The 25,479-nt window shown below is 38.3% G+C and overlaps 1 protein-coding gene across 1 annotated transcript in view; it reads right to left on the bottom strand.

Moving 5' to 3' along the window:
- The window catches only part of Wdr36 (WD repeat domain 36), a 32,299-nt gene extending 7,065 nt beyond the window's left edge, over positions 1–25,234 (bottom strand). Inside the window, exons 1-17 of the mRNA XM_036204852.1 lie at positions 24,907–25,234; positions 22,881–22,908; positions 21,109–21,209; positions 20,088–20,205; positions 17,999–18,131; positions 16,362–16,416; positions 14,704–14,836; positions 14,315–14,490; positions 13,873–13,993; positions 13,061–13,126; positions 12,339–12,425; positions 10,873–11,018; positions 8,496–8,610; positions 7,846–8,011; positions 7,554–7,662; positions 5,223–5,302; positions 381–488 (exon numbers count right to left, since the gene is read on the bottom strand). Of these exons, the coding sequence (XP_036060745.1) occupies positions 381–488; positions 5,223–5,302; positions 7,554–7,662; positions 7,846–8,011; positions 8,496–8,610; positions 10,873–11,018; positions 12,339–12,425; positions 13,061–13,126; positions 13,873–13,993; positions 14,315–14,490; positions 14,704–14,836; positions 16,362–16,416; positions 17,999–18,131; positions 20,088–20,205; positions 21,109–21,209; positions 22,881–22,908; positions 24,907–25,143 (1,979 nt within the window). The 5' untranslated portion in view covers positions 25,144–25,234. The remainder of the gene's footprint in view (positions 1–380; positions 489–5,222; positions 5,303–7,553; positions 7,663–7,845; positions 8,012–8,495; positions 8,611–10,872; positions 11,019–12,338; positions 12,426–13,060; positions 13,127–13,872; positions 13,994–14,314; positions 14,491–14,703; positions 14,837–16,361; positions 16,417–17,998; positions 18,132–20,087; positions 20,206–21,108; positions 21,210–22,880; positions 22,909–24,906) is intronic.
- Between the last annotated feature and the right edge of the window lie 245 nt (positions 25,235–25,479).

Genomic DNA, 25,479 nt, shown 5'->3' with positions numbered 1-25,479 from the left:
TTCTTTATATTATAAAGCACACTAAAGTGATCAGCAAAGGTCATACAGTTACATAGAGGGTCAAGTCCTAATGGGAGCTTCCTTTTCTAATCTTTGAAATCTCTTTAGCAAATAAATCTAATCTTTGAAAGTCCTTTAGCAAATAAAAGACAAATTTAATAACAGACAAAAATGATGTAATTTAGAATATGCACTTGAACAAAGCTGTCTAAATTATCAAGCATCAGCTGTAGATTCATGGTAGATTAATTAGTCTATGTGACAGTTCCGGTATATAAAAACAAACTAAATGGCAATTTTAACCACCATGGATTTTGACCATTGTCATTTCCCTCCTCCTCCTCCCCAAAATAAAAGAGGTTGTGTATGAAAGAACTCACCACAGGTAAATCCCAAGGTGATCCACATGGGAAGTTGCTAGAAAGTCTCCAGTTGGGGACATAGTGACATTGAGAGGAGCCGAGTCCAACAGGAAGCAGTCAATAAGGCTACAAAGAGGAGTTTAAGTACTTAAGCTCTACTTGTAGAGGTGTATATTTTTTTAAAGTATTTTTTACTAAAATAACAAGAACAAAAGTTGGGGAAAAAGTATTTTGTTTTTTACAAATTATAGCCAGAAAGGCCACTCACCACTGCTTTGTCAACTAAGTTCCTATGAGAAAACAGATAACTGGGAAGAACCAAAACAGTAAACAGACTGATCAACTGGAGAAGATTCAACAGTAGGGAGAATACAGGAAATACCGTTTTTCTTACCCCAGTTGTGCTACACTTCTTGAGAACAATTTTAAAGACAACACACATTGAAAGTAGAATAGGAGGGACCATTATGCAATGCATACCAACACAACCTGAACGTTTTTGAGGGGACGATTTCATACAGAAATTTCCCATCAGAATGCAGAATACATTTGCATAGTTAGAACGGTGGGATTGCGGTAGTAATCATCTAGCAGTAAAAACCTCCACAGGGTGGTCAGTGGCTGCAGGAGGTCCAAGTAGACGAGGGGCAAGAGAACGTCTGCAGCAGAAGCTCCTCACCTTGGTGGGAGGAAGAACACCTTCAGGAAGAGCAGGAGAGTTCTTGTTGTCGTGTTGTTTTAAAGATTTACTTACTTGTGTGTAGGAATGTTTTGTTAGCATGCATGTATGTGCACCATGTGTATGCCTGCTGGATCCCTTGGAACTGGGGTTAGGGATGGTTGTGAGCTACTATGTGTTCTGAAAATCCAACCCCAGTCTTCTCTGCCAAAGCAACAAGTACTCCTAACTGCTGAGCCACCTCTCCAGCCCCACAGTAGACTGGTTTTAAAATTAATTAAAAAACAAAACAAAACAAAAAACAACAAAACAAAACCTAGGTCAAAGACAATGTATTTTTCATGGAAACATATAACAAATGTCTGAAGTTCAGGCTCTATGCTCATACATGTGATTTAAGAGAGATAACAGTACCTATGTTGCCCCCTTCTCCTGTATTTTATGCTTACAAGTACCCTGATGTGAGCACTTGAATGGAATGACTAATCTTTACCAGCCTGTGAGACACCATCATCTTTCCCTATAGATCAGAAAACCAAATCTCAGTGAGATTTAAAAACTTTCTAAGATAGAAAGCAACTGACCTAGATTTATGCCCAAGCAGACTGCACTTTTAACCACATGCTTACAATAAAACCACAGCTGTAATTAAAGATACAGGAGCAGTGTATGATAGGACACACCATAAGCAGTGTGACTGTCCGTGTCGGCTCTTCAGGGAAGACGTTAAGTGACAAACCCAAAATGAGGGGGGAAAAAAACCAAACTAACAAATGTCAACCTGTGTGTGTTCAAGATACCACTGTTGGCCGATTCTCTGTTATAGGAGAGAGAAGCAATAAGCAGTCCGCATTGGGAAATTCACAAGAAACACTTGTGTTAGGGGACTTAAGGAAGCAAAGTGCTCAACCCCTTAAATGCCAGTGATGATTAAATGTCAAATTATTTAACTTAATTCACACAACCGAAACAACTCAGAGCAGACAATACTATCCCAGCATATAAGGCACACCATTTCCTCATTTGTTACTTCTTCTTTGTCCTGAAGCACAGCAGAGGTTGAAGGATGTAGGGGTGAAACTTCCTACCATGTTTTAGTCCATTTGTTCAGAAAATTAACTGCTTGAGCAAACTTGTTCTATTTGAGAATTCAATTTTGTCAATTTCATTGTGCAACTTCATTTCTACAGCTGTAGTGTGTGGGTAGACTGGCCTTCCACTGTGTAAGGCACCAAACTGAGGAAGCAGTTTCCACATATACAGCATATTTCCCCTGTCACCTACGCTCACAAAACTTCAGTGTGCAAGCTTAATCCCAGACAGAAGCCTCCTGATAACCCCAGAAAAGGAGAAGTCTGGTATGTCGTCATTCTTTGATGGACATTAGGAATAGTCGCATCCAGAGGGATCTAATCTTTTAACACCAGAGCCTTGCATATACAAAGGAACATTAAGTTATTTCTATTATTCCAGAAAACTGAACTAGTGTTAGCATATTCTATTGCTGAAGTGATGGAGTCACTTTCCACAGGAATTTTCACCAAGGAGAACAAATGGATGGTTCTGCCTTAAGAGAAATGTCAAAACAGCATTGTCTTCCAATTTGTCTCATGCTAAAGTTCCACGGTAAAGCCGAGGAACGAACACGGTAAAACCAAATGCAAATTTCTGCTAGAAAGCCATTTAATCGTATGTATTTCTCATGGCCTAGAGAGTTAGCCTGAATGTCCAGTAGATCAGAAACCAGAATAAAACAAAGGAGTGGTGCCGGCATTAGCTGTCTGCGTAACTTCAGGGATTATGACGTCTACTTACATTTGCCATCAGTGAGGTCAAGATGTGCTTTAAAGAGGAGCAGTTCCAGATGGACACAGCTGCAGGGCACTACACTCAAATATTCACTCAGGCATCATCTCACTTTTTAGGCTACATGACAAATATACTCATTTGTACTTTTAATTAAGGATAGTTATTTTTATTTTATGTGTAAGAATGTTTTGACTGAATGAAAATATGTATTTCATGTCATGTAGTGCTTGCCGAGGCCAGGAGACAGTGTCTGGAACTGGAGTTACAGACACTGTAAATCACCTTGAAGGTGCTGGGAAACAAAACTAGGTCCTCTACAAGAGCAGCAAGTGCTCTTAACTGCTGAGCTGCCTGTCCAGTGTGAGTATACTCATTCTTCAAATACTTACCATGCTACATAAATGATGAAAATGTTAACGAAGGAAAACAAAGAACCAAAGGCTGCTGTTCAGGTATGTTTTTAAAATGTGGAATCTAAACAAATATCAGCTTCCTAAGCTTCTACACTAAGACATCAGCACTTATCTAGTACCTGTCTTCTACACTGAGACACCGACACTTCTCCATCACCTGTCTCCTACACTGAGATACTGGTCTTGGGGCTGGAGAGATGTCTCAGAGGTTAAGAGCACTGGCTGTTCTTCCAGAGGTCCTGAGTTCAATTCCCAGCAACCACATGTAATGAGATCTGGTTCCCTCTTCTAGCCTGCAGGCATACACACAAACAGAAAACTGTATACATAATAAATAAATAAATAAATCTTGAAAAGAAAAAAAAAAGACACTGGTCCATTCTTAGAGAGCATGACACAACCTGAACAAAGCTGGTATGGAAGGTCTTCCTCTTGTGTTTATCATTTTGCTCAGCCATTCACAGTGCAATCCACTGGGCAAATTACTGAATCTCTTTAAGCCTCCTTTTCCTAACTTGTTCAACAGACATAACAATAACAATAACAATACAATGTTTATTGGGAACACGAAAGAAGTGGAAGTACAAAAGTACCCAGGACCAATGAAATGCCAGCTTAGTTGACATTAAACAGCATTTGTTGTTTGATATCGCCTTTCAAGTTGTGTGTTCCATTCCAAATTTCAAAGAATTACTTGTTTTTTTTTCTTTAATAAACATATTCCTGGGGCTGGAGAGATGGCTCAGTGGTTAAGAGCACTGGCTGCTCTTCCAAAGGTCCTGAGTTCAATTCCCAGCAACCACATGGTGACTCACAACCACCTGCAATTAGATCTGGCTCCCTCTTCTGGCATGCAAGGACACATGCAGACAGAACACTGTACACATAATAAATAAATTAAAGAAAAAAATTCCTTTGTCAAATTTCACTTTTTTCTAAAATTCAATGTCTTGTTTCTTGCTTTTGCATTAATCTTAGTGTTCATCTAAAACATACATACTTAAAAAAAGTTGAAGCCTTACCAGATTAAAATCTACTCAATTAATTACTAAAATAAAATGTTCAGCAAATAGGCTATTGCTGAATCAAAGCTTCAAGGCTTTATGTGCTACTTTCAGATCCTAGTTTTCCATTCTAAGGATAAATTTGCTACCAAAAAAGTCACAGTTCTTATTTTAATTCCAATTCTATGATTCTCATGTTTGGGAAACTGCAACAGGCCAGGAGGTAACAGATTACCAGTATTTCTAAGTATCCTCAAACTTCTGTTCTTCAGTCTTCAAGCTAAGCTAAACTAACTACATTTTGCTTCACTCTACAGTAAGTGAGAAGGGACACACCTATGGACAAAAGTCCCCAGTGACTACGGTGGACTCACTCACTGGTTCCTCAGCTGTGCTCACTCCCAATCAGATGCACATGCTGGAAGGTGGGTGTGATTTCTGCCTATAGCAAAGTTACAGGGAAATGAGAAATACGGGTTTTTCCTTCCTAAAGGTCAGACTGCTTGCATTTGAAGTTAACCAATTCCTGAGAATGTGCTAGATTAGCAGTGAGTTTCACTCAGCAAACAGATTTCTGATACTGTCGTATCACTGAGAAAAGAGAGAAAAATAATATTGAGGAAAGCTATGGTCTTTTAGTTCTTAATTAAACTCAGCATGTACAACAGCAAAAATTCTCAAAATAAAATTTGGGCTCTGCTTTAGAGTGCCAAGACCACACAGGTTTTCTCAAGATTTTCACACACCACTTCTGTATCTGTTTTGCAGAAATGAGTAAGAGATATGCATTTACCTTGCTAATTTGATTTGTCATGCTACTACTGCCTGATACTTAAGAGATCAACAACACTCGACAAGTAAACCATGCCAACTACATAGCAATAGACAACAGGCCAAAGTCACATGTTCAGACAGTGACTGAGAAATCATCCGAAGGACTTAAAAATGAACTCACCAGCCAGATGGAAGGTCCCAAGTCCTAACAGAGCAATCCATTGCAGCACTTATTAACCAACGGCCATCAGGACTGAACGTCTTCAAAACAAAACAAATATATATTTGTTAATGTATTTTTTATATATTGTATATATTTTTATATATACTACATAGGTATGCATATATGGACACATGTATACACATGAATACTTTAAAGCATATAAAAAACTTGAAAGGATTTTAGGTTTCATGAAATGATAAATGTGACTGTGAAAAATTCAGACTTTTAGTTTACGTAAATAAAAATATATTTCCTATTTATCACTTCTTTGGGACTTACATAAATATTAGGTTTTTAAGTGAATCACATAGGTTTATGAAATTAACATTGTGCCAATATTTAGAGCACTATTTATTTACCTAAAGAATTAATAAACTGTGACTACACATCATTATTAAAAGTAAAATTTAAAAAATATTCAAATATTCTGAAACTGTGGTTAAAGATTTCTGTACTCTAATTTCAGCTGTAAAGATTTGTAAATAAAACAATGTTGTTCTTCTGAAAACTGTATCTACTGTACTCAACCCTAGGAATTTATCTAAATCACTATGATTCTGAAGATAGAGAATGAAAATTCTGTTAAAACCATGTTAAAGAAATCCTTTTATAGTTAGCAAAAAAAAAAAAAAAGGAAGAAAGAAAAACCTTTTCCCTGTAATGAAACTTTTATTTCCAAGAATGAGCAAAAACATTTTCAAAACACACTGAGGTAACAGATTCCTAATGCTACTTTAAATATCTGTTTCCAGCCATTAAAAGGATGGACAAGAGCTCATCCTCCATGTAGTGTTGAGAGCCTTAGCTTAGAAGTGAAAAGACTCCAAAGGAAAAATTAAAATTTATATATACCACAAGGATTATTTCTTTAGCAAATGTTACCAAAGTAAACTCAAAGCTTATCTAGTTATCAGGCTGCAGCAAGATTACCAAAACTCAGACTTTAGGTGTGGACAGCTCAGTCTAGGGAGGGTGGTGCGGACAGTAGAGGATGGGAAAAACGGGCTCTCTTCAGAAGCTAACACGAGTGATTAAACGGAAGTGAACACCTCTGAGCAGGAGAAGCTACAGACACAAATGGGGAAGTAAAAGCTACAAAGGAATAAATAGGAAGAGCAAGCTGACAGCGACAGATGTTTTTAAAATGCTACTTCATCATAATATCCCATTCCTACCCTGGTTCCTCCAGATACTGTCAAAACAAAATCTGCTGAAGACAGATTTTCTCCAAGTTGCACAATGTAATTCCCTAAACCAATTTCTCCTACTTTTAAAGAAAAGGGTAAAGGACTGTCAATTCTGACTTCTGCTCATAAGTAATATGGTTGTTAACTACTAGCTTTATCATCCAGTAGTTAACATTTTCTTATTTTTTTCTCTTTTCAAATAAATAAATCTGCAATTAATACTAGATGATACCATAACGAAAACTTCTTACTTTTATTGAAACCTTTTGTAGTTTAGTTATATAAATTCTAGAGTACATAATGGGGGAACCCACAGATACAGCTGACCTGAGCTCCTGGGAGCTCATGGGTTCTGGACCAACAGCTAGGAGACCCCCATGGGACTAACCAAGGCCCTCTGTATGTGTGTGACAGTTGTGTAGCTTGGTGCAGTGGGATCAGGACCTGTCCCTGGCACTTGAGCTGACTTTTGGGAACCTATTCCTCAAGCTGGGTCGCCTTGCCCAGCCTTGATCCAGGGGGAGGAGCTTGGTCCTGCCTCAACTTGATGTGCCATGCTTTGTTGACACCCAAGGGAGGCCTGCCCCTTTCTGCATGGACAGGGAAGAGGATGGGAGGTGGGGGGAGGGAACCAGAGGAGAGGAGGGAGGAAACACTGGTTAGTATGTAAAATAAATGGAAAAAAATTAATAAAACTTACTAAAAAAATTCTAGAATAATATATCAGAACAGATCTGTTGTTCAATAACATAAATTCATTACAAACAGAAAAAAAAAAAGGAAATTCTCTCAGCTCATTTTAAAACTAAATGAAAATGACATATTCACACTCAATGGAACATTCACTCTACAAAGTATATCTGACTTTATTTAAAGACAAAATAAACTCTGGCATTTATACTTCAATCTGATAGTATCAACTCCTTGCATAGTAATAAACCATTTCCCAAAGTTTTCTTAAAATCTCTTTTAAAATTAGCCTGAAAATTAACACTCATTTTGAAAATCATCTTAAAAACAACAGATCCAATCACTTGTACATCTTTATCCTAAACAGAAGGAGAAATGAGTGAGGTTATTTCAAAAGCTGTTTTGTTTTTACCATGTCATTTATTTGGCCCTGGTGTCCAGAGAACTCTCTGACAATCTTCCTAGTTTCTATGTCTAGGACAGTGATGGAGAAGTCATCCAAGGCAAGTCCCAGAATGCCACTGGGAAGACAAACGCACAAGTTTAATAAACAAAGAAAAAACACTGGAACCCAAATTTTGTTAATTAAAGTATCTTTGAGGAAATTAAACTATATGAATATTATTTACCAAAATGCTTTTGATTTCTTCCCACTTGGTAACTTCCTTTGCTTATGAGGTTTCACTAAAAACAAAAATGTTTACCTGTCCCTGTGTAGCAGCATCATATTTGGAGATGAATCAAGGTTCAAAGAATGGATTAAAACCTTGCTTTTAAAGTTCCAGAATTTGAGTAATCGTTCACTACCAGCTGTAACTGTCAGCTGGTTTAATCCATCCACCGAAACACCTCTAACAGAACCTGTGTGAGCTTTTAAGTACATGTTGAAAGAAAAGAGAAATCAGGACTGGCAGTATCTCAATAGACCAAACACCTCAAGTCTCATTAGTGATAAAACCTACAATCTTGAAATTAAACTGAATTTCAAAGTAGGGGAGAAATTCTTAATTATTAGACTGCTCAAGCAAAAACATTTGATTCCATGAAAGATAATTTAATAAATCAGTTAAAATTTTGTCTAAAGCAAAGAAGAAAAATAATGTATTCCCCCTAATGTATTCATGACTTTCTTCCCTTTGAATATTTTAATATTCTGGAACTCCCTCTGTAGACCAGCATGGCCTTGAACTCAGAAATCTGACTGCCTCTCCCTCCCAAGTGCTAGGTTTAAAGATCTGTGAAACCACATTCTGGCTTCAATATGGTGTTTATATCATATATAACAATATCTGCCATGTAGAGTTGTAGAAACCCATCTAAATCTTATTTTTAAAAGAGAAAAAAGATCCAGTACCTTTATCATCTCCAAAACTTCCTCGATGTATACCAGACTGCATGTTATACACATCTACAGTTCCTGATGAGAGGCCAATTATTGCAAAGTTTCCACAGGAAGTTATATCCACTGCCTTTAGGTAAAAGAAAAAAAGAAGGACAATTCTATTTCTGTTTTAATTAAGTGTGAAAAAAAATTATCTAAGGCAACAAAATATAAGTAGTTAACTGAAATTTACAAACAGATTTTTTTATAGTTATTTTCAGAGTTGATATAAAACTGAAAACATAATAAATACCTATTAGGAACCAAAAAATATTTTAATCGTGACACGTTAATAGAATATATATATATATATATATATATATATATATATATATATAAAACACTGGATAAAACACATCAATTTATATGCAGTTTATATAAAATAAATCTTAATACTCTAAATATCAGTATGCATCAACAAGCTGCTTTTTTTTTTTCTAAGTGAAAAGTACAAAATTATCTATCTCTTGTTTGGGGTCATGGCCAGAGAAATCACTGGATGCCAATGTGTAAATTACACGTTATTCACCCAAAAGACAATACAAAAGACTCACACATGAATAAATGGATGGCTTCTAAGACTTAAGTAGAAAATATGTAATTTAAGTTTACTGTACCGGTAACATAAAATTTACACATCATTATGCAAGATGTACTTCTATAGCACTGCATAAGAATGTTGAATGTATCTATAGTTCTCTAAATAGCAGAGCTTACAAAAAAGGAAACAAAACATTATGTTTAAAAACATTCTTTCTATCTTTCAAAATGGAATACTTAGTCTTACCCACCTTGAGTACCTCATATTGATGTAGTATTATAGAGTGTACCCTCAGGAACTAAGGCATTACTTACAAGAAAAAAAGGTCCCTATGGTCCCTTGCATTTATTTAATAGTATCTGCCACTGTTAGAAAACCTACTTCTAAGTAATCTCCTTTTCTAATTAATTCATTCAAATATATTACCTAAGATAGAATGAGCAAAGCAAAACTAAAAAGCATGAAGGCAACCTCTGAGTGATAACCTTCAGAGCAGACTTTCTAACAGCTGCTCCTGTTTATTCTGTACTGGCTATTGGCTTTGCTCCAGGTAGCTGAGCTGTCAGACAAATGATTCAGCACCACTTAAGATCCCACAATATATCTGTCCACCAACCACAGAGGCACACACATTACACTCTGAGTGATCACTGTAGTCTGTAAATTACAATTGTACATTTAAATACCAGCCTGATCACTTACTACTTTTACTGAACTTAAACATGTTACTTACTACGTTAAGCCTCAGTCTTACTGTTATAGTAACAAAGGACTGTAGCAAGAGATTGTTGTGAGGATAAGTGAAACAGTGCATGCTACTCAGAGAGGCTGGGATGCAATAAGTGTTCATAAAACATTAGCTATAATCATCTTCATTACTTACACGAAAACTGTTATTCAACATTTTACAGATAGACTTCCTAAAGAAGCTTAAGATCTCTGAGGTTTAGAAATCCATAAAAAAAAGCTTAAGATTTGCTTTTTATACAAGAAAATACTGCATACATACTTGTAAAGCAGTCTGCACAAAATAGGGTGAAACACCAAATTATATACTTTAATAAGCATCTTCAAGAGTAGAGATATCCTCTAAGAATCATTGTAATGAACAAGTACATCAAGGTCACAAGACACAAGGATATACAAATGTAAATTATATCTCAATACATTAGTACTCAGTACAATTTAAAAGCAACCCCACTTATAATAGCAAAAGTTAAAAAAAAAATCATAATTGTCTTTCTGTAAAAGTCATAGGACCAAAAGAGCCAAACTAGTCTTTGGACAAGAACACACTTGGAGGAATCACACTTCTTATCCTCACACCTTCCTACAACGCAAACATAACACAGGGCAGTAGTTGTTAAAAATAGAAACATATAACTGGGTGGTAGTGCACACCTTTAATCCCAGCACTCGGAGGAAGAGGCAGGCAGATCTGTGAGTCCAAGGCCAGCCTGGTCTACAGATCAAGTTCCAGGACAGCCAGGGCTACAGAGAGAGAAACCCCGTCTCAAAAAACAAAAACAAAAACCCAAAAAAGAATATACACATACAAACAGCCCAAGACCACATGAAAAGATGCTCAACACCACAAGTGCTGCAGGAAATGCAAATCACAACCACAGGATGATAGTACTTCACATCCAATCACAAATTTAAAAAACTCGATACTGCTAAGGCATTATCTCCAAAATGTTAAACCCTGTTTGTTTGTTTGTTTTTCTATTAGAAGTATTAGTAAACCTGAAACAAAATTACTGAAGTGTTTCTTTAAGGAGAAGATACCATATAAATAAGGTCACTTACAGTTGCAACGATGCCATTTGCCTTTAATTCTTTTGGCTTGAGAAAATAAGCACCTATTGTAGATCTTTGGTAATTCCAGGTTGAGCAAAACAGCTTGCCTTGGTGGCAAGCAATGATACCATCCCAGTCACTTTGACGAGCTTCCTCTTAAACACAGTAAAATCATAAATCAAAATGCTGGTCCTTCCATTCATTCTCCTATGAGCTAGGCATCTTACCATCCACGTGCACATACGGTCGCAAGGACCCAAGAGTAAAACAAACAGGTTATCTCTAATAATAACCAACTTCCCAATTTAATGGATTATAAACAGATAAAAATCATTTATTTTATAATGTTTGACATATGCAACATAAAATGGCTAAATGAAGCTAATACATCTTGCTATAGATCCTGTTGAGAAAAAAGTTTATTATAATCAAGTATGATAGAATGACTGTTTTCTAAAGGGACTCAAGGAGAGTTTACTGAGATTTTAGGATAAAATAGTAGCTCACCAAGAGTGGCAATAAAACAGAATTAGCAGGCTAGTGGTAGTGGTAGTGTTGGAGCCTTACAGGTAGGGGGCCCAAGAGCAACTAAGCAGGGCTGGAGTGATGGGGAAGGTTAAGGGCACTGGTTGCCCTTCCTGAGGACTCAGGTTCAATTCCTGGCACCCACATTGTAGCCCACAAACATCTGTAACTCCAGTTCTAGGGACTCCAAGACCTTTTTCTGGCCTCTATGGGCGCCAGACACATATGTGGTACACATATATAGATGCAGGTAAAACACCTATACACATTAAAAATGAATTACAAATTTTAAATATTAAAAAAAAGTAAGAAAGAAAAATTGAGGAGAGCAAGTAGGTGAAGTATTTTCTTGGAAGAAGTGGGAGAAGAAAAACTACTAGTCAAAATACAGAGGATCTTGAAAGTCATGTTTCAAAAGCAATATTCTAGCCCAGAGCCACTAAATGGTTCTAAGTATGATTGAGATGTGTGTTTAGAAAGGCAAAACAGACAGGAAAGGGGTCAAAACAAAACATGTGGTGATTCGGTTATTTTTGTAATCTGGAAATACCTTAAAATTGACACAAGTCTACAGAGTGATTTCTTGGTAGTTTTCAATGACCGACTATCTGTGTGCCATCTCCTTACAAAGCTCTGTCCTAATGCCGCAGTAATGCAAAGTCTGGGACTTTGGATGAGAACTGTGTCCTCAGGTGTTGCTGTCTGAATGATCTTTCATTGGTAGGCATACAGTAAAGGGAACTATAGAACCAAATGCTACTAATGGCTGTTAGAAGAGAAGAGGATTAACATAAAACAAGCTCCTGTTGAAGGCAACCTTTTCAGTGTTCACACGAGATCAGCATGCACTTGAGTTCACCCCTTGGACACTTAATATGCAGAAACACTTATTAAACAAGGGAATACAAACATAAATCAAAGGAGACATGAAAAAGTGTGAAATTACTCACCAGCAGCAAACTTGGTGATAGGTGGAAGCCTTACTGACGTGGTGTTCTGAAGTCCTTTACGTTTAACTATCTTTTTATTAATTAACCCTGGGGTGGGTAAAAGAGGTATTAGGAAAGTTCTTTAATGAAAAAGTATGGTAAGGAAAAGTTTTTCATTGTTATAGAATGTTTCAGAACAATATAAAGGCCACCCAGTAAGTGGCCAACACTGTAGCAGCAATCAGATAAAAATATAGTTAAAAAAATGTTGCGTGCTTATTAGCAAACACACACACACACACACACACACACACAAACCTGTAAAGTCCCACTGAGTACCATCATCTGTGTAGTGGCACATGAGAACTAAAAACTTTCTCTGAAAATCATACGCTCCTGGGTGAGAAGAGCTGGGAAGGGATTACCTCTCTACAATTTTATTCCAGGAGGAGTTACTTAAGAAATGTGAATATAAACACATGGGTATACAAAGGTATTTGCTTAAATAATGCCTCCTTCATAAACTTCTCAAAGAGAAAAGTGTTATCCAAGAGAAGAAATGAATTAATGGAACTTCAGGTCTCTCACAGAACCCTGAACTGATTTGGGGGGAAGGGGCGCGTGCGTGCGTGCGTGAGAGTGAGAGAGAGAGAGAGAGAGAGAGAGAGAGAGAGAGAGAGAGAGAGAGAGAGAGAGAGAGAGAGAGAGACCAACTGCATGTTTCTACCTTGCAAATGACTCACCATGCCCCAAGCTCTTGTTGAATTTTTCATGGACTGTAGAAAAGGACTGCAGAGTTCCATCTTGACCTAGCGATATGAACAGAAACCCCAGTCACATTTCATCCAGAACATGCCTGTTACAACAGTCCAACAATGGAGTCGGTCGTGTAGAACTCTGAGTGTGTCTAAGGAAACAAGAGTCTTGTGACCTGTTTCTCTGAAACATAAAATTATTCTTGAGTGTGTTTTCGTGCTCCAGGTATAGTGGACAGGAGTGAGTGGGCTTCAGTTGTTATTCACAGGCCTCTATGCCACAGGTATCTTGTCCTTGTGGTTGAACACCTTAATCATGTGTGATTCTTTTTTTTTTTTTTCTTTCCTTTTTTTTGGTTTTTCGAGACAGGGTTTCTGTGTAGTTTGGTGTCTGTCCTGGATCTCAATCTGTAGACCAGGCTGGCCTCAAACTCAGATCCGCCTGGCTCTGCCTCCCAAGTGCTGAGATTAAAGGTATGCACCACCACCGCCCAGTTAATCATGTGATTCTTAACCCTAAGATTATAAATTACCTAATGCTCTAAATAAAGTTGGCTATGGCATGAGACTTTTAGTCTGCCTCATTTTTCGGCCCCGCTCTCCCAGGTTTCACGCCACCAACTACAGCAGTAAACACATGCCAATCACAGATGTTGGAAAGCTAGGTTGTATGCAAAGCAACAGTTTGGAACACTTCAAAGAGCTATTTTAATTGAAAAGTGTAAATACCAAACCAATTGAATATTGAGTTTCTACCTCTTAATGTTTACTCAAAATAATGCGAAGAAGCAGGAACTCACTTGCACTTAAAATCTGCTGTCCATTTTGTCCATAATATCTGATCTTGGTAAGAGAAGCACTATGTCCCGTTCTGAATCTCAACAGTCGTCCTTCCCCAGCAGGGCCGTCAAATATCCAGATCTACAGAGAGACAGAACGTGAGCTGCTTCTACCACATGCCATCCACAAGGAGTTCAGTCATCTCCTGAACACGTCAACCAACACTGGGCAGTGCCTGCAGCGCCCGCCACTGTCCCTTCGAGGGGTTTCAGGAAAAAAAAAAAAAAAAATCACCTGCAATTCCTACCCACTCGCCAGTCACACACCCTGCTAGATTTCTGTTTCATCTGTACTGATCTCATCCCATACTCCATTAGCCATAAATTCAAGGCTGACATATTAAAACAAACTTACAATAACCCCAAGCCACTTGTGCTTAGAAGAGGACAATAATCATAATACCCTAAGAGCGTTATCAGCGCCATTTGTAACAAGCAGTGGTTCTCTGTGGAGAAATGTCAGCCCGGCTATTGCTGTGGAGTGTGCATTTCTCATTTGATTGATTAATTTTTTGTCTTCCAGATCCCAGAGTCCAATATGGCCACACGGGCTTCCAGCTGCCATTACAGGATGACCATCTGTTAATAAAATAAAAGCATTAACCAAAACACACCAAGACAGTAATTCTCTCGATGTATAATTAATCTGCCTACATTTCTATGCTTTCTTCTACTTTAGTCTTATCTTAGTTTCAATTAGGTTAAACTACAAGAAAACATGGTTTTTAAAAATATCTTTTAGTGATGAATTTTAAGTATTCTTAGCTCTTACGATTAAGTAAGTTAAGTTACCTGTGCGAAATGAAATGGAAGTAATGGGTCCCCAGTCCTGACGGAACTTCATTAATGTTTCATCAAACTTAATGTTGTGAATGACGACTTGACCAGACGTAAGACCAATGGCAACAACATCCACAGCTGGTGCCTGAAAATTAAATGACTCAGCCTCTTATTATCTTAAACAATGTAACTTCTTGATGATGTACACTACTATGTGCTATCAAACGAAATGAAGGACCTTCTAAAAGGAAGAAGAAAGAACTCCACTAATACTAGCATTCTGGCATTACCAGTCACTAACATCAAGTATTTAACAATGTATTTTTCAAACTACTTCCCAGCTTCAATTCTGCTAGTCACAGTAACTTTCCAACCTTACATCAACGCTGACTTGGTAAGAAAACAGTCATACAGAAAAGGAGACTGTATATGAATTCACTACGACCTCTGACTAGAAGAAATGGGGGAGAAAGGTCAAATCTTAAAACCATGGAAAGACTTGCCATAAGCATGGAAACATAAGTGACCCACTTAAATGGGAAGTAAATAACTGTTTACTAAAAGAAAATAGGAAAAACCTATAAAGCATTTTACTGTTTTATAATTAGTCTGTTCCAGCATTAATAGTCAATAATTACAATGGTCTTTGGTCTATAGAGAAGCTTCCCTTAAAAGTTCCTGTTTTACATGGTATGTACTCACTCATAAGTGGATACTAGATATAAAGCAAAGAACAATCAGAGTGCAACCCACAGAACCAGACAGGCTATATAGCAGTGGGGACCCTAGGATGACTGTGGCTTATAGTAAGTTTTGGTTTTACTCAATTACTGGGCAAGCCTCCATGAAACATTTCACTATTAGGATAAGAATTTATACTGTATCAAGCTGAATAGAAAATAAATAATAGAAAAATAAATAAATAAATAAAAATGGAAAAAAAGAGTTCCTGTTTTAATACAGATGAATATCAGTATCATTATGAAATGAGTCAGGCTATACATTTCATCAGCAGGTTGGTAAGTGCCTACTACAGCCAGACTCTAGAAGCTAAGGACAACAAACAAACAAGGTCCTTGTCCTTCAGACACTTAATCACTTAAGAACTGGAGGCTTCAGGGCATACAATCAAAAGCAGAACAAAGCCAATGGTGGAATGCAAATAAACTGAGCTGGTGTGGGCAGCACAGATTTAGAGAAGTAAGGCTACACCAGTAGATAAACCAGATATTCTGCAGATGTACACCCATGCACACACTTGGCTGACTAAACAAAAGCAGTTGTTTATGGCAGAGTCTACCATCTAATAAACACTAGATTTGGAGCCTCAATTATTTCAAATGCCAGAGTTCAGTCCTGATGGACTTCGCTCTGTGCTTTCTAGTCTCCTTTCCAGAGTTATTTCATTTCTGTTGCACGTAAGGCACTGAACGATACGCTCATTAACGAAATCACTAGGAAATTCCAACCACGTAGAATCACACAAACTTTTATAGCAAAGCCAGTTTTTCTAATTTTCAATTAAGTTTCTATGACATTATTTCCTCAGGGTAACAGTTTAAAGAGAAAGTAAGGTATGAATTTTTATTTAAGTCTAAAAACACGGTCAGTCTAGGAAAGGTGTGGCTACAGTAGTGAGCCTTGTTTTTTCTTTAATGAACAACACTAACCTGCTGAAGGGCTGTCACTCCAACCTTCCACCCTGGAAATGTATATAGAAGTTTACTATAAGAAGAAAGAGATAAAACTTATTTTTCAAAAGAAAACAAAATCAACTACGTATTTAAAAAAATAACAGATGCTTTTTATTTATTTATTTATTTTTTAATCAAGGGATGCTATAGTCTCTTTTTAAAGGATTCTTATGTATATGGATGTTTTTGCCTGAATGTTATAGCTGTGTACCACATGTTTACAGAGCCCTCAGAGTCCAGAAGAGGGCGTTGGAATCTCTGGAACTGGAGTTACAGACTGTTGTCAGCTGCCATCTGGGTGCTGGGAATTGAACTCAGGTCCTCTGGAAAAGCATCGAGTACTCTTAACCCCTGGGCAATCCCTCTGGCACCCAGATGCTGTTTATTTAAAATGTAACCTCATAAAATAAGTGCTATCAGTATTCACCATTTCCCAGAAAACAGACATAGTAAGGAAGTGAGTCGAGATGGATTTTAGACCTCAAGCTGCTAATTGCCAGTTCTTAAGAAAAATAACATTATGAACAAAAACCATGTTAGAGTACAATAACAAAAATAAAATATAGGTAGACTTCATTTTCTATTACAAATTAATTATTTCCAGAAACATCGCCACAGATGGGAATAGTATTTGTACATTGCATGAATTATATAGGACAATTCTGATGCTGCCCTCGGTTTCAGAATCAAATCATCAATGAAATAAGGTCATGAAACAAAGATATAAAAAATGAAACACTCACCAAAGAATTAAATCACAAATTCAATTGTGCTTTAGATTACTCAAAAACTATGCAATAGATAAAGTACAGCAAATAATGTGAAAGAAAAATCGAAGAAAATCACTATGGATACAAACAGATTTTGGTCAATAACCCTGTGCCTAGCACAGAGTAGACAGTCAAAAGTGTGAAGTTGAACTGAATGCTGACGGGAAACTAAGAAATAGGATTAATATCAAACCTTCCCCTTGCAAACTAAAGGCCTCAGAAAGAACAACTGGGGAGGACTCAAATATCTTGTCTGTGTGAGTGCCCACGTGTACGTCTGCACACCACATGCATGCTTAGTACCTGAGGAAGAGGTGTCACAACCCCTGGAATTGTAGTTACAGGCAGTAGTGAGCCACCTGATGTGGGTGCTAGGAACCTAACCCAGGTCCTCTGCAAGAGCAGAAAATGTTCTTAACTACTGAACCGCTTGTTTGCTTTTTAAAATACTACATAAAGAAGGCTGAGCTGCCTTCCCTTCTCCCTGGATAAGTATTCAAATAACAGGTAAATATATATTTAAAACCATTTTGGCAGTCTTCCATCTCTACTAACAGTAGACAGTAGATTGACAATGATTAAAATAATTTCTGTCTTTATGGAAACCTTCACCAGGACTCCATGGGTTCTTCTCCATTATTGAACCATTAGCAAATACTGTTCAATGGGCATTTATGACATACCCATCAAGTACCAGGACAATAGACCAGCTTTCACATGTGCTGTCAAAGCAGTATTTCAAAGGGAGTACAAGGGAAGCAGAATGAGTGGAGAGACTTCCTATCCTTCAGGAAGCAGTAGAGGAAGTGGGAGTTAACTAAGGCACTGAAATGAAGCACTTACTTGGATTTTACATTCCATAACTGTAGGCTTCCCTGTTCACTGCCCAGCAGGACTTTATTCAAGTAGGTGCTTGGATGCAAAATTGTAGAAATTTGAAAAACTGATTTATCAAATGTCAACTGAAGGTATTCTTCTACAAAAGTATTATACAAAAGTAAAAGTTATTAATATAATTATTGTTTATGAAATAATTTTTTACATTTTTCATATAGTCACATCTACTACATAAGTCAATATAGCACACTCGAGACTTACTATAACAAAATCAAAATAAAATGTTTATATATGTCTATAAACATTTTATTTTGTTCATGTGATGGACACACGTGTACACAGTGTGCATGTGATGTCAGAGAACAGCCCACAGAGTTGCTAGTTCTCTCACTCCATGCAGGACTAACACAGACCACCGGCAAATGCCTTTATCCAATAAACATTTGTTGAGAAATAAAATGTAATAGGGCACCTTGCAAATGCCATTTAGACTACCAAAAATAATTGACAAGTTCTAGTGTAAATACTACTACTCAAAATTATACTCCCAAATCAGTTTACAAAAAGGATTAAAAATGATCCTGAGGATCAGCATTAGGATTTTTATAATTCAATAAAGAAGCAGGAAAGAAAGTTCTAAATGAAACACAAATATTTACAAAGCTCAATGAGTCACCTAAATAAAATACAAAGAGGCAAACCTCATCAAAACTAACAACAGTAATGATTACACATTTCCTCAAAAGAGTTTCCAACAGAGGAAGGCAAGTTATAATCCTGCAGAGTTGGGGGGAGGGGTACAGCTAATAGTTACTTACTTGCTAAAAAATCAAAAAGCTCTTAGAAATTGTATGTTTACTATATTTAAAATTACTCTTTATTTTGTTTTTTATTTCAGTTTGTGATTAAAACAATGTTTTGATAATTTGCCAAAAATTCAGCATCAAAGAAGACAAAATAGCTGAGTGGTGGTGGCACGTACCTTTTGGAGCTGAGGACCGAACCCAGGGCCTTGTGCTTCCTAGGCAAGCGCTCTACCACTGAGCTAAATCCCCAACCCGGCACGTACCTTTAATGCCAGCACTGAAGAGGCAGAGGCAGGCAGATCTCTGTGAGTTCAAAGCCAGCCTGGTCTACAGAGTGGGTTCCAGGACGTCAAGGCTACATGAAGAAACCCTGCCTCAACGACTGCCCCCGAAAGGCACAATGGAGAAGGATAAGGGAAAAGTACTCAAACATCAGAGTGCACTTTGCCATGTCCTTGCCCTTTTGTGCCAGCAGTTTTACTTGAAGTCACTATAAACCGCTCCATGCTGCTCTAACAGCAACAAAAATCCGGGGATCGGCATCAAGAAGGAGCCACATCTGAGACCTTATGAACACCTGTCATCACAGGAAGTACTTTCCCTCACACGAGTCAAAAGGAAACAAAGGGTTATAACTTCAATGAGGAAATGGGATACCTCCCACAAGGGCAGTATCTAAATATTACTTACTAAAAACAAGCATGCTTACTGTTCAATAGATCACTGAGAGGTAGTAGTAACTAAAAATGCAAACTGAAAAGATCCAATTCAGGATGGACACACAGTACCTGATGAAGGAAAAGCTAGGGATATCCTGGTGGTAAACACCTCACCTTTGGGACTTATACAAGCTTTAAACACAGTGCTGCTGCAAAGGAACATCAATTAAATGGCACTGACTCACATCCTTTGTAAAAGGATGAATATTCTCTTTCAGGCTACAGGATCTTCAAGTTTACAACCACAATCTCCTTTACTTAAAGTTGAAGATATTACCCAAGAATGACTCAGGTGTGACTGTGTATCCAAATTAATTTCACAGAGAAAACCATAGAACATATCCCTAACCCTGGAGGATGTATTAGCTGGAATGAGTACACCTAATATATTGAGGGTGTGCACAGTCTAAGTAATTGTTTATTGAGAACCTTTTTTCATACATGCTAAACACTCCCAGTGATTTGTTGTATACATGTGAAAACTCTGGTATAGAACTTACGGTTTTCAAAGACTTTTAACTACATACATAAGTATATATAATATCCCAATGCAGAGAAATAAAGTCTTACCTTCTGAATATATGTGCCAAATAATAAGAATGCTGTCAGTATCCACTGAGATAACGTGATCCCCAAAGGGTTGCAAAAGATGGATTTCTGCTTTATGGCCCTTAAAAGTATGTACTATCTATAATGTCAAAGTTTAAAAGAAATTCATGTTACTCAGTCCATCATGTATTATCCAGAAAGCATGTTAACACTGAAAATGTGCATGCTAAGAAATGTAGTAGTCCAACTTTTGACTATCTGAGATTAAATGACGAAATAATAAGGAACCAGGCCCACTCAGCCAATTCATAAGGAAGTGAAGTAGGAAGATGTCATACATGAGAGCTAGAGAGCTCAGCCTCTCTGCTGTAGTTCAAGAAGTGATGTGCACACACACAGGGCCCCTCCCAGTGCTACCAGAGTAACACCATATATCCTAGAAGAATGTGTGCAACAGAAGACTGGCCTCCAGAGATCCCACCATAGTGACTTGCTGATGAGACGGGGAAATAGGCATGGACTACCTTCCTTGTACCATTCTGGTTTGACACAGAAACGCGTTACAGTAGCCAGTCCTTCCATAACTTTCTCCTCCAGGGCTCGGTTCCCAGCAGGACCCAATAATTCTACTCTTTGCCTTGGTCCTTTGGCCCAGCAGGTGGTCAGTTTCCCCACAGCTGACAGCCTCCAACATCTCCCTGTCTTTAATTTGCTCCCCTAACCTCAAACATACAGTGCACACTTAATGTTTATTCAGCTACACACACACACACACACACACACACACACACACCCCATCTTCTCTTCCTTTAGAAACTGATATAAAATAACAATAAATCAAATTAAAGTAGTTCATAATTTAAACCTCAAGGCGGGTGGTGGTGGCACACACCTTTAATCTCAGCACTCGGGAGGCAGAGGCAGGTGGATCTCTGTGAGTTTGAGTCCAGCCTGGTCTACATAGTGAGTTCCAGGACAGTCAGGGATACTATGTAGAGAAACCCTGTCTCGAAAAACAAACAAAACAAAAACCATAACAAACCTCTTTATTACGGGCAAATGCAGAGAAAACATTTCCATATGCAGCAAAGACTAGCCTCCCATCAGCTGCCATGCAACAGATATCCTGTGGAACAGAGTTACCTAGGAAAACAGAAAAGAAATGTGGGTTGTTAAGACTCTGGAATGATTGGAAATCTTAAATATACATATAATATTTTCACAACTGTAATTCAAATTTAAATAAAGATTAGAATCAGGGTATAAAACTTTACTTCAATATTATAAATATGTATGGCATGCAGACATAACAGAATTTTAAAGAAAGAAAAATCTTTCTGAGAAGTTGAAAAAAAAATCAGCATTTAATATACAAAATTCTGGCAGATGGACAACTAAGTAGCTATCATTGCAAACATGTTAAACAAAATAATTCCAAGAAAAACTGAAAAGTAAATCGCAACTTGGACTAACCCTAACAACTCTATACAGTATTCTAGATGCTGAGCACTAAAATAATTACATATATCATGGTTTCTCCTCAGACTTCTGCAAAGTCAATACGCCTCTCACCTCAGCCGTTCTCACATGACATTATCTCCTAAGGCCTCTTTCACTTATGTAATCACAATGCCCGTTCCTTCTCGGTTCTCTCTTAGGGCAAAAAGAGCTTTGTGGACAGAGAACAGTCTCAGGTAGTTTTAATCCCGTGTGTTCCATTCGGGGATTTAGGCTCTACAATGGTATTTTTAAAGGACCACCACTTTACTTCTTAATCAACTTGGTTTACTCTTCTGCTTATTTACTTAAAACCAAACAGAACACACACATGGTTTATCAGATATATACAATGAATTCCTTAAGAATTCCACCTAACAAGGATTGTATTTGAGGGTAAAACTAGTCTGTCTCAGCTACCAAGCCCTTGGTCTACTAAACAGCCTTCAGAAAGTAAATATACTTCTCACTGAAAACAACCACAAACTAAATTGAGTCTCTCTCTATAGACAGATAGATATTTAATAGTAGAAGGAATAAACACAGTAGTTGGTCCTTCCATAACTAAGTCCCTTTCTCCTCCAGAGCTTTAGTTCCCACCAGGATCCAACAACACTACTCTTTGCCTTGGTCCTCTGGCCCTGGTGGTGGTCAGTTTCCCCACAGCTGAGAGCCTCCAACGTCTCCCCGCCTCTAACTTATTCAGCTAACCCTGAACACACAGTGAATGCAGTGCTCCCATTGAAGTTTCTTGGTCTGTATACACACACCCCAAATATCATGCCAGTAACTGATTCTGGCAAGTGTCATGCAGGAGCTAAGAGACACTCTGAAGAATAAAGGGACAATCAGTCTCTAAGTGCACGTTACCACAAAATAAGTAGTGACGACAAAGGATCCTCCTCACCGAAGTCACCTTAACCAAATCATCAAAGTCATCACTGAGGGGGACAAGGCTACCAACAGCACATGTCTCCTGACACAGCACCGAGAACCTGAATCCAGAGACCTCAAACTGAAAAGTATTACAAGACAACAACAAAAACGTGCACTCCTCATGAGCGCCAATCTCATCTTGAGATGGACTTTAGTTGTACAATGTCTGCTGAGCATGTGCAAGGCCAAGGAGTTGATTCTGAGCACAGAAGAATCAGCCATTAAAAAAAAAAATCATGTACATCATAAAAGCAAAGTTCTGATGACCTATAACTAAGTGATATGACATCCAACAAAACAACATCCTGCCCTTTAAATTTACAACAAATTATGTTGCTAGATGTAGCAAACATGAACAAATTCAGAACAAAGTTCACTTACTTACTGCAACCAGACTAAGTTTCTGAACCTGTTTAAAAAAAAAAAAAAAAAAAAATTCAACACATTTTCATGAACAAAAACAATTACAATACCTAAGACCGCAAAATTAAGTTACTACCTCCTAAATAAACTTGCTATGCTGTCCTTGCGAAGAAAGATACTCACTGGTTCTGACTTGTATTATGAAGAATGCCTGTATTCTCACCTGGTTTACAAGGGGTGATGAGTGACAGACAGCTTCTGTAAATGGCTTTGTGGGTCACATAGACTGTGGCATGAAAGCAAACACACGTAATCAACGGGCACGGGTGAACTCCAGTAAACTTTTATCTATGGATATTAAATTCTAATTTTTACAGTCTTCATGTCATAAAATAATTTTGATCTTCCTCCAAATTTTACAAAAATATGGAACCACTCATAACTCACACAAAAACAATGATCATGACTAGTTTACACGCTATAACTCACTGATCTTAGTATGTGGGTAGTAATCCAGCTGTGTGACATCAGGAACTTTACTTAGCTACTATATGCCTCAAATTTTTCTGGGGGAAAAAGTGGGTTGGGATTAGAATGCATACACACATTACAGGATCAATCAATGAGATTTTGAGCAAACATCTGTAAAACAGAATGGAGCCAATCATGTTCAGTAAATATTAGCTATCTAAAATATGTCCTATCAAAAAAATCTGTCTAATTTCTTGTACTATAAGTGAATCTGTGGGAAGTCTGAAGGCATGGTAAAAAAAAAAAAAAAAAGCTAGAGGAGAGATAAATAGAACAAGTTAGCTTACAAGTTATCTTGGGCACATCAGTGACTTGAACACAAAAGGTTCCTATTTTTCTGTCAAGTTATTTCCAGTTTCTGTCAATGCACTGGATGGTATGAGCAGCACAGAGTCTTCAAATATATCGTGCTGTTATGTGAAAACCACCACAAGTTAGAACAAAATGAGACCTTCACTGATTTTTTTTTTAATCAGTAAACTTCAATACACAAAGCAAACGAAATTTTTATGAAAATTCTCAATGTGTTACTTTTCTAATCACAGTGTTTGTTTGGAAGCAGAGTAGAGGGGAAAGGTGTGTTTATATGTAACAGAGTAGCAAGAGAGCACTAAACCAAGGACAACGTCAAGCACTTTTAACTGAGACACAGAAAATTACACTTCAGCTAGGAAACTTCAGCGAAGCCCATGGTTGGCAAGCAAGGAGGAAGCATCATCAGCACAAGCTTGTACAGGGTGAATAACCTCATTATAACCCACTCGACTTTACTGAACCAGGCTTCCAGAACGCAACAGCTTTCTTCAGCCACGCCTACTGTGGCATGCAGTCCTCATTAAGAACTCACTCTTTTGCATAAAATAATAGAAAACGAGTGTAATGACAGATAGGCTATTAAATGTTAAATACCATCGATAAGAGGAAGGGCCTTGGCAAGTAACTTAATTTTCCTAAGATATCCGAATTTAGTTAAGGTTGCTACCAGATAATGAAACCAGCCTCAGGTGTCTGCAGTTTCATTAAAGACCTTTGCTATAACGCTCAAAAACGTAGGAAACTGGATAGCTTATCAAATGTGAACGGTTCCCTAAATCTTTATCTCGCGTCTCTATTTCTTCCACTGTTTTAGTCTGAATTTCCAACCAAATTCCTGTGGCCAATTATACAATGAAATGCCCAAGAAGACTTCTTGTGGAGAAAGATTATGAATGAGGGATAGGGTCTTGCCCCATATGTTTACATCCTTAGGCGTATGTATGTAAACAGGTATTCTGCCAAACAACTGAGATGTTCACCAGTTTTCCCCTGGGCCAGAAGATTCCTCCGAAACTCGCCCCAGGTGGCGAGGTGCCCCAGCAAGGGCAAGGATGCCCGCAACGAGGACAGCACAACACTGGGGGGATTACGTAAGACAGGGCGGCAAAAAGGGAAACCCTAGGTAGGTGGGAGGCGAAAGTGGGACAACACCGGGCCAGTTCTGGTTCCTGGGAAGCGGGTGGAGGAAATCACTCACGTCATACGTGTGGAAGCTCTTGCCCACGCAAGTCGTCACATAGAAGCGGCGCTTGAGCGCGCTGTACCGCACCACGTGTGGAACGTCGTTGCTGAAGAGCCCCAAGGCCCGGAACCCCGCGAACAGCACGCTGGCCGTGCGGCCTTCCACAGGGCTCTCCATCTCCGCCTCAGCCAGGGCTCCGCTCAGCTCGCGGCCGGGTGGAAAGTGCTCACCGGGCGTTTCAGCATGCCTCATGGAGGAGCCCGTGCCGGAGCAGTGCGGGAAGAGTACTTCCGGGATCCGGCGCCAATGTGCTAGCCCAGCCGGCCTTCGGTGTCACACAAAAGCGGCTCCCCCGGAGCCCGCAGGCCACGTGCAACTTTGGTTCCGCCAGTCGCATTTGCGGGCCACTTTCTCCCCGGCGTGGGTTTCCTATTGGTAGAGGGGAATGACTTTCAGGCGGGCGGCTGGATTGGCAGCTACACGTGAAGTAAAATACCCAGTAGCATGGAAAGGACTTTAATGACAGTGGGAAAGGCTAAAACTGGGATTATAAAAAGTATAAAAACAAGAGACCACGGGATACTTGCT

The sequence above is a fragment of the Onychomys torridus genome, chromosome 13 (genome assembly GCF_903995425.1).
Source record: "Onychomys torridus chromosome 13, mOncTor1.1, whole genome shotgun sequence".
NCBI classification, from domain to species: Eukaryota; Metazoa; Chordata; class Mammalia; order Rodentia; family Cricetidae; genus Onychomys; species Onychomys torridus.
Note: the sequence above shows the minus strand (reverse complement) of the source record. Positions and strands in the feature narration are given on the sequence as shown.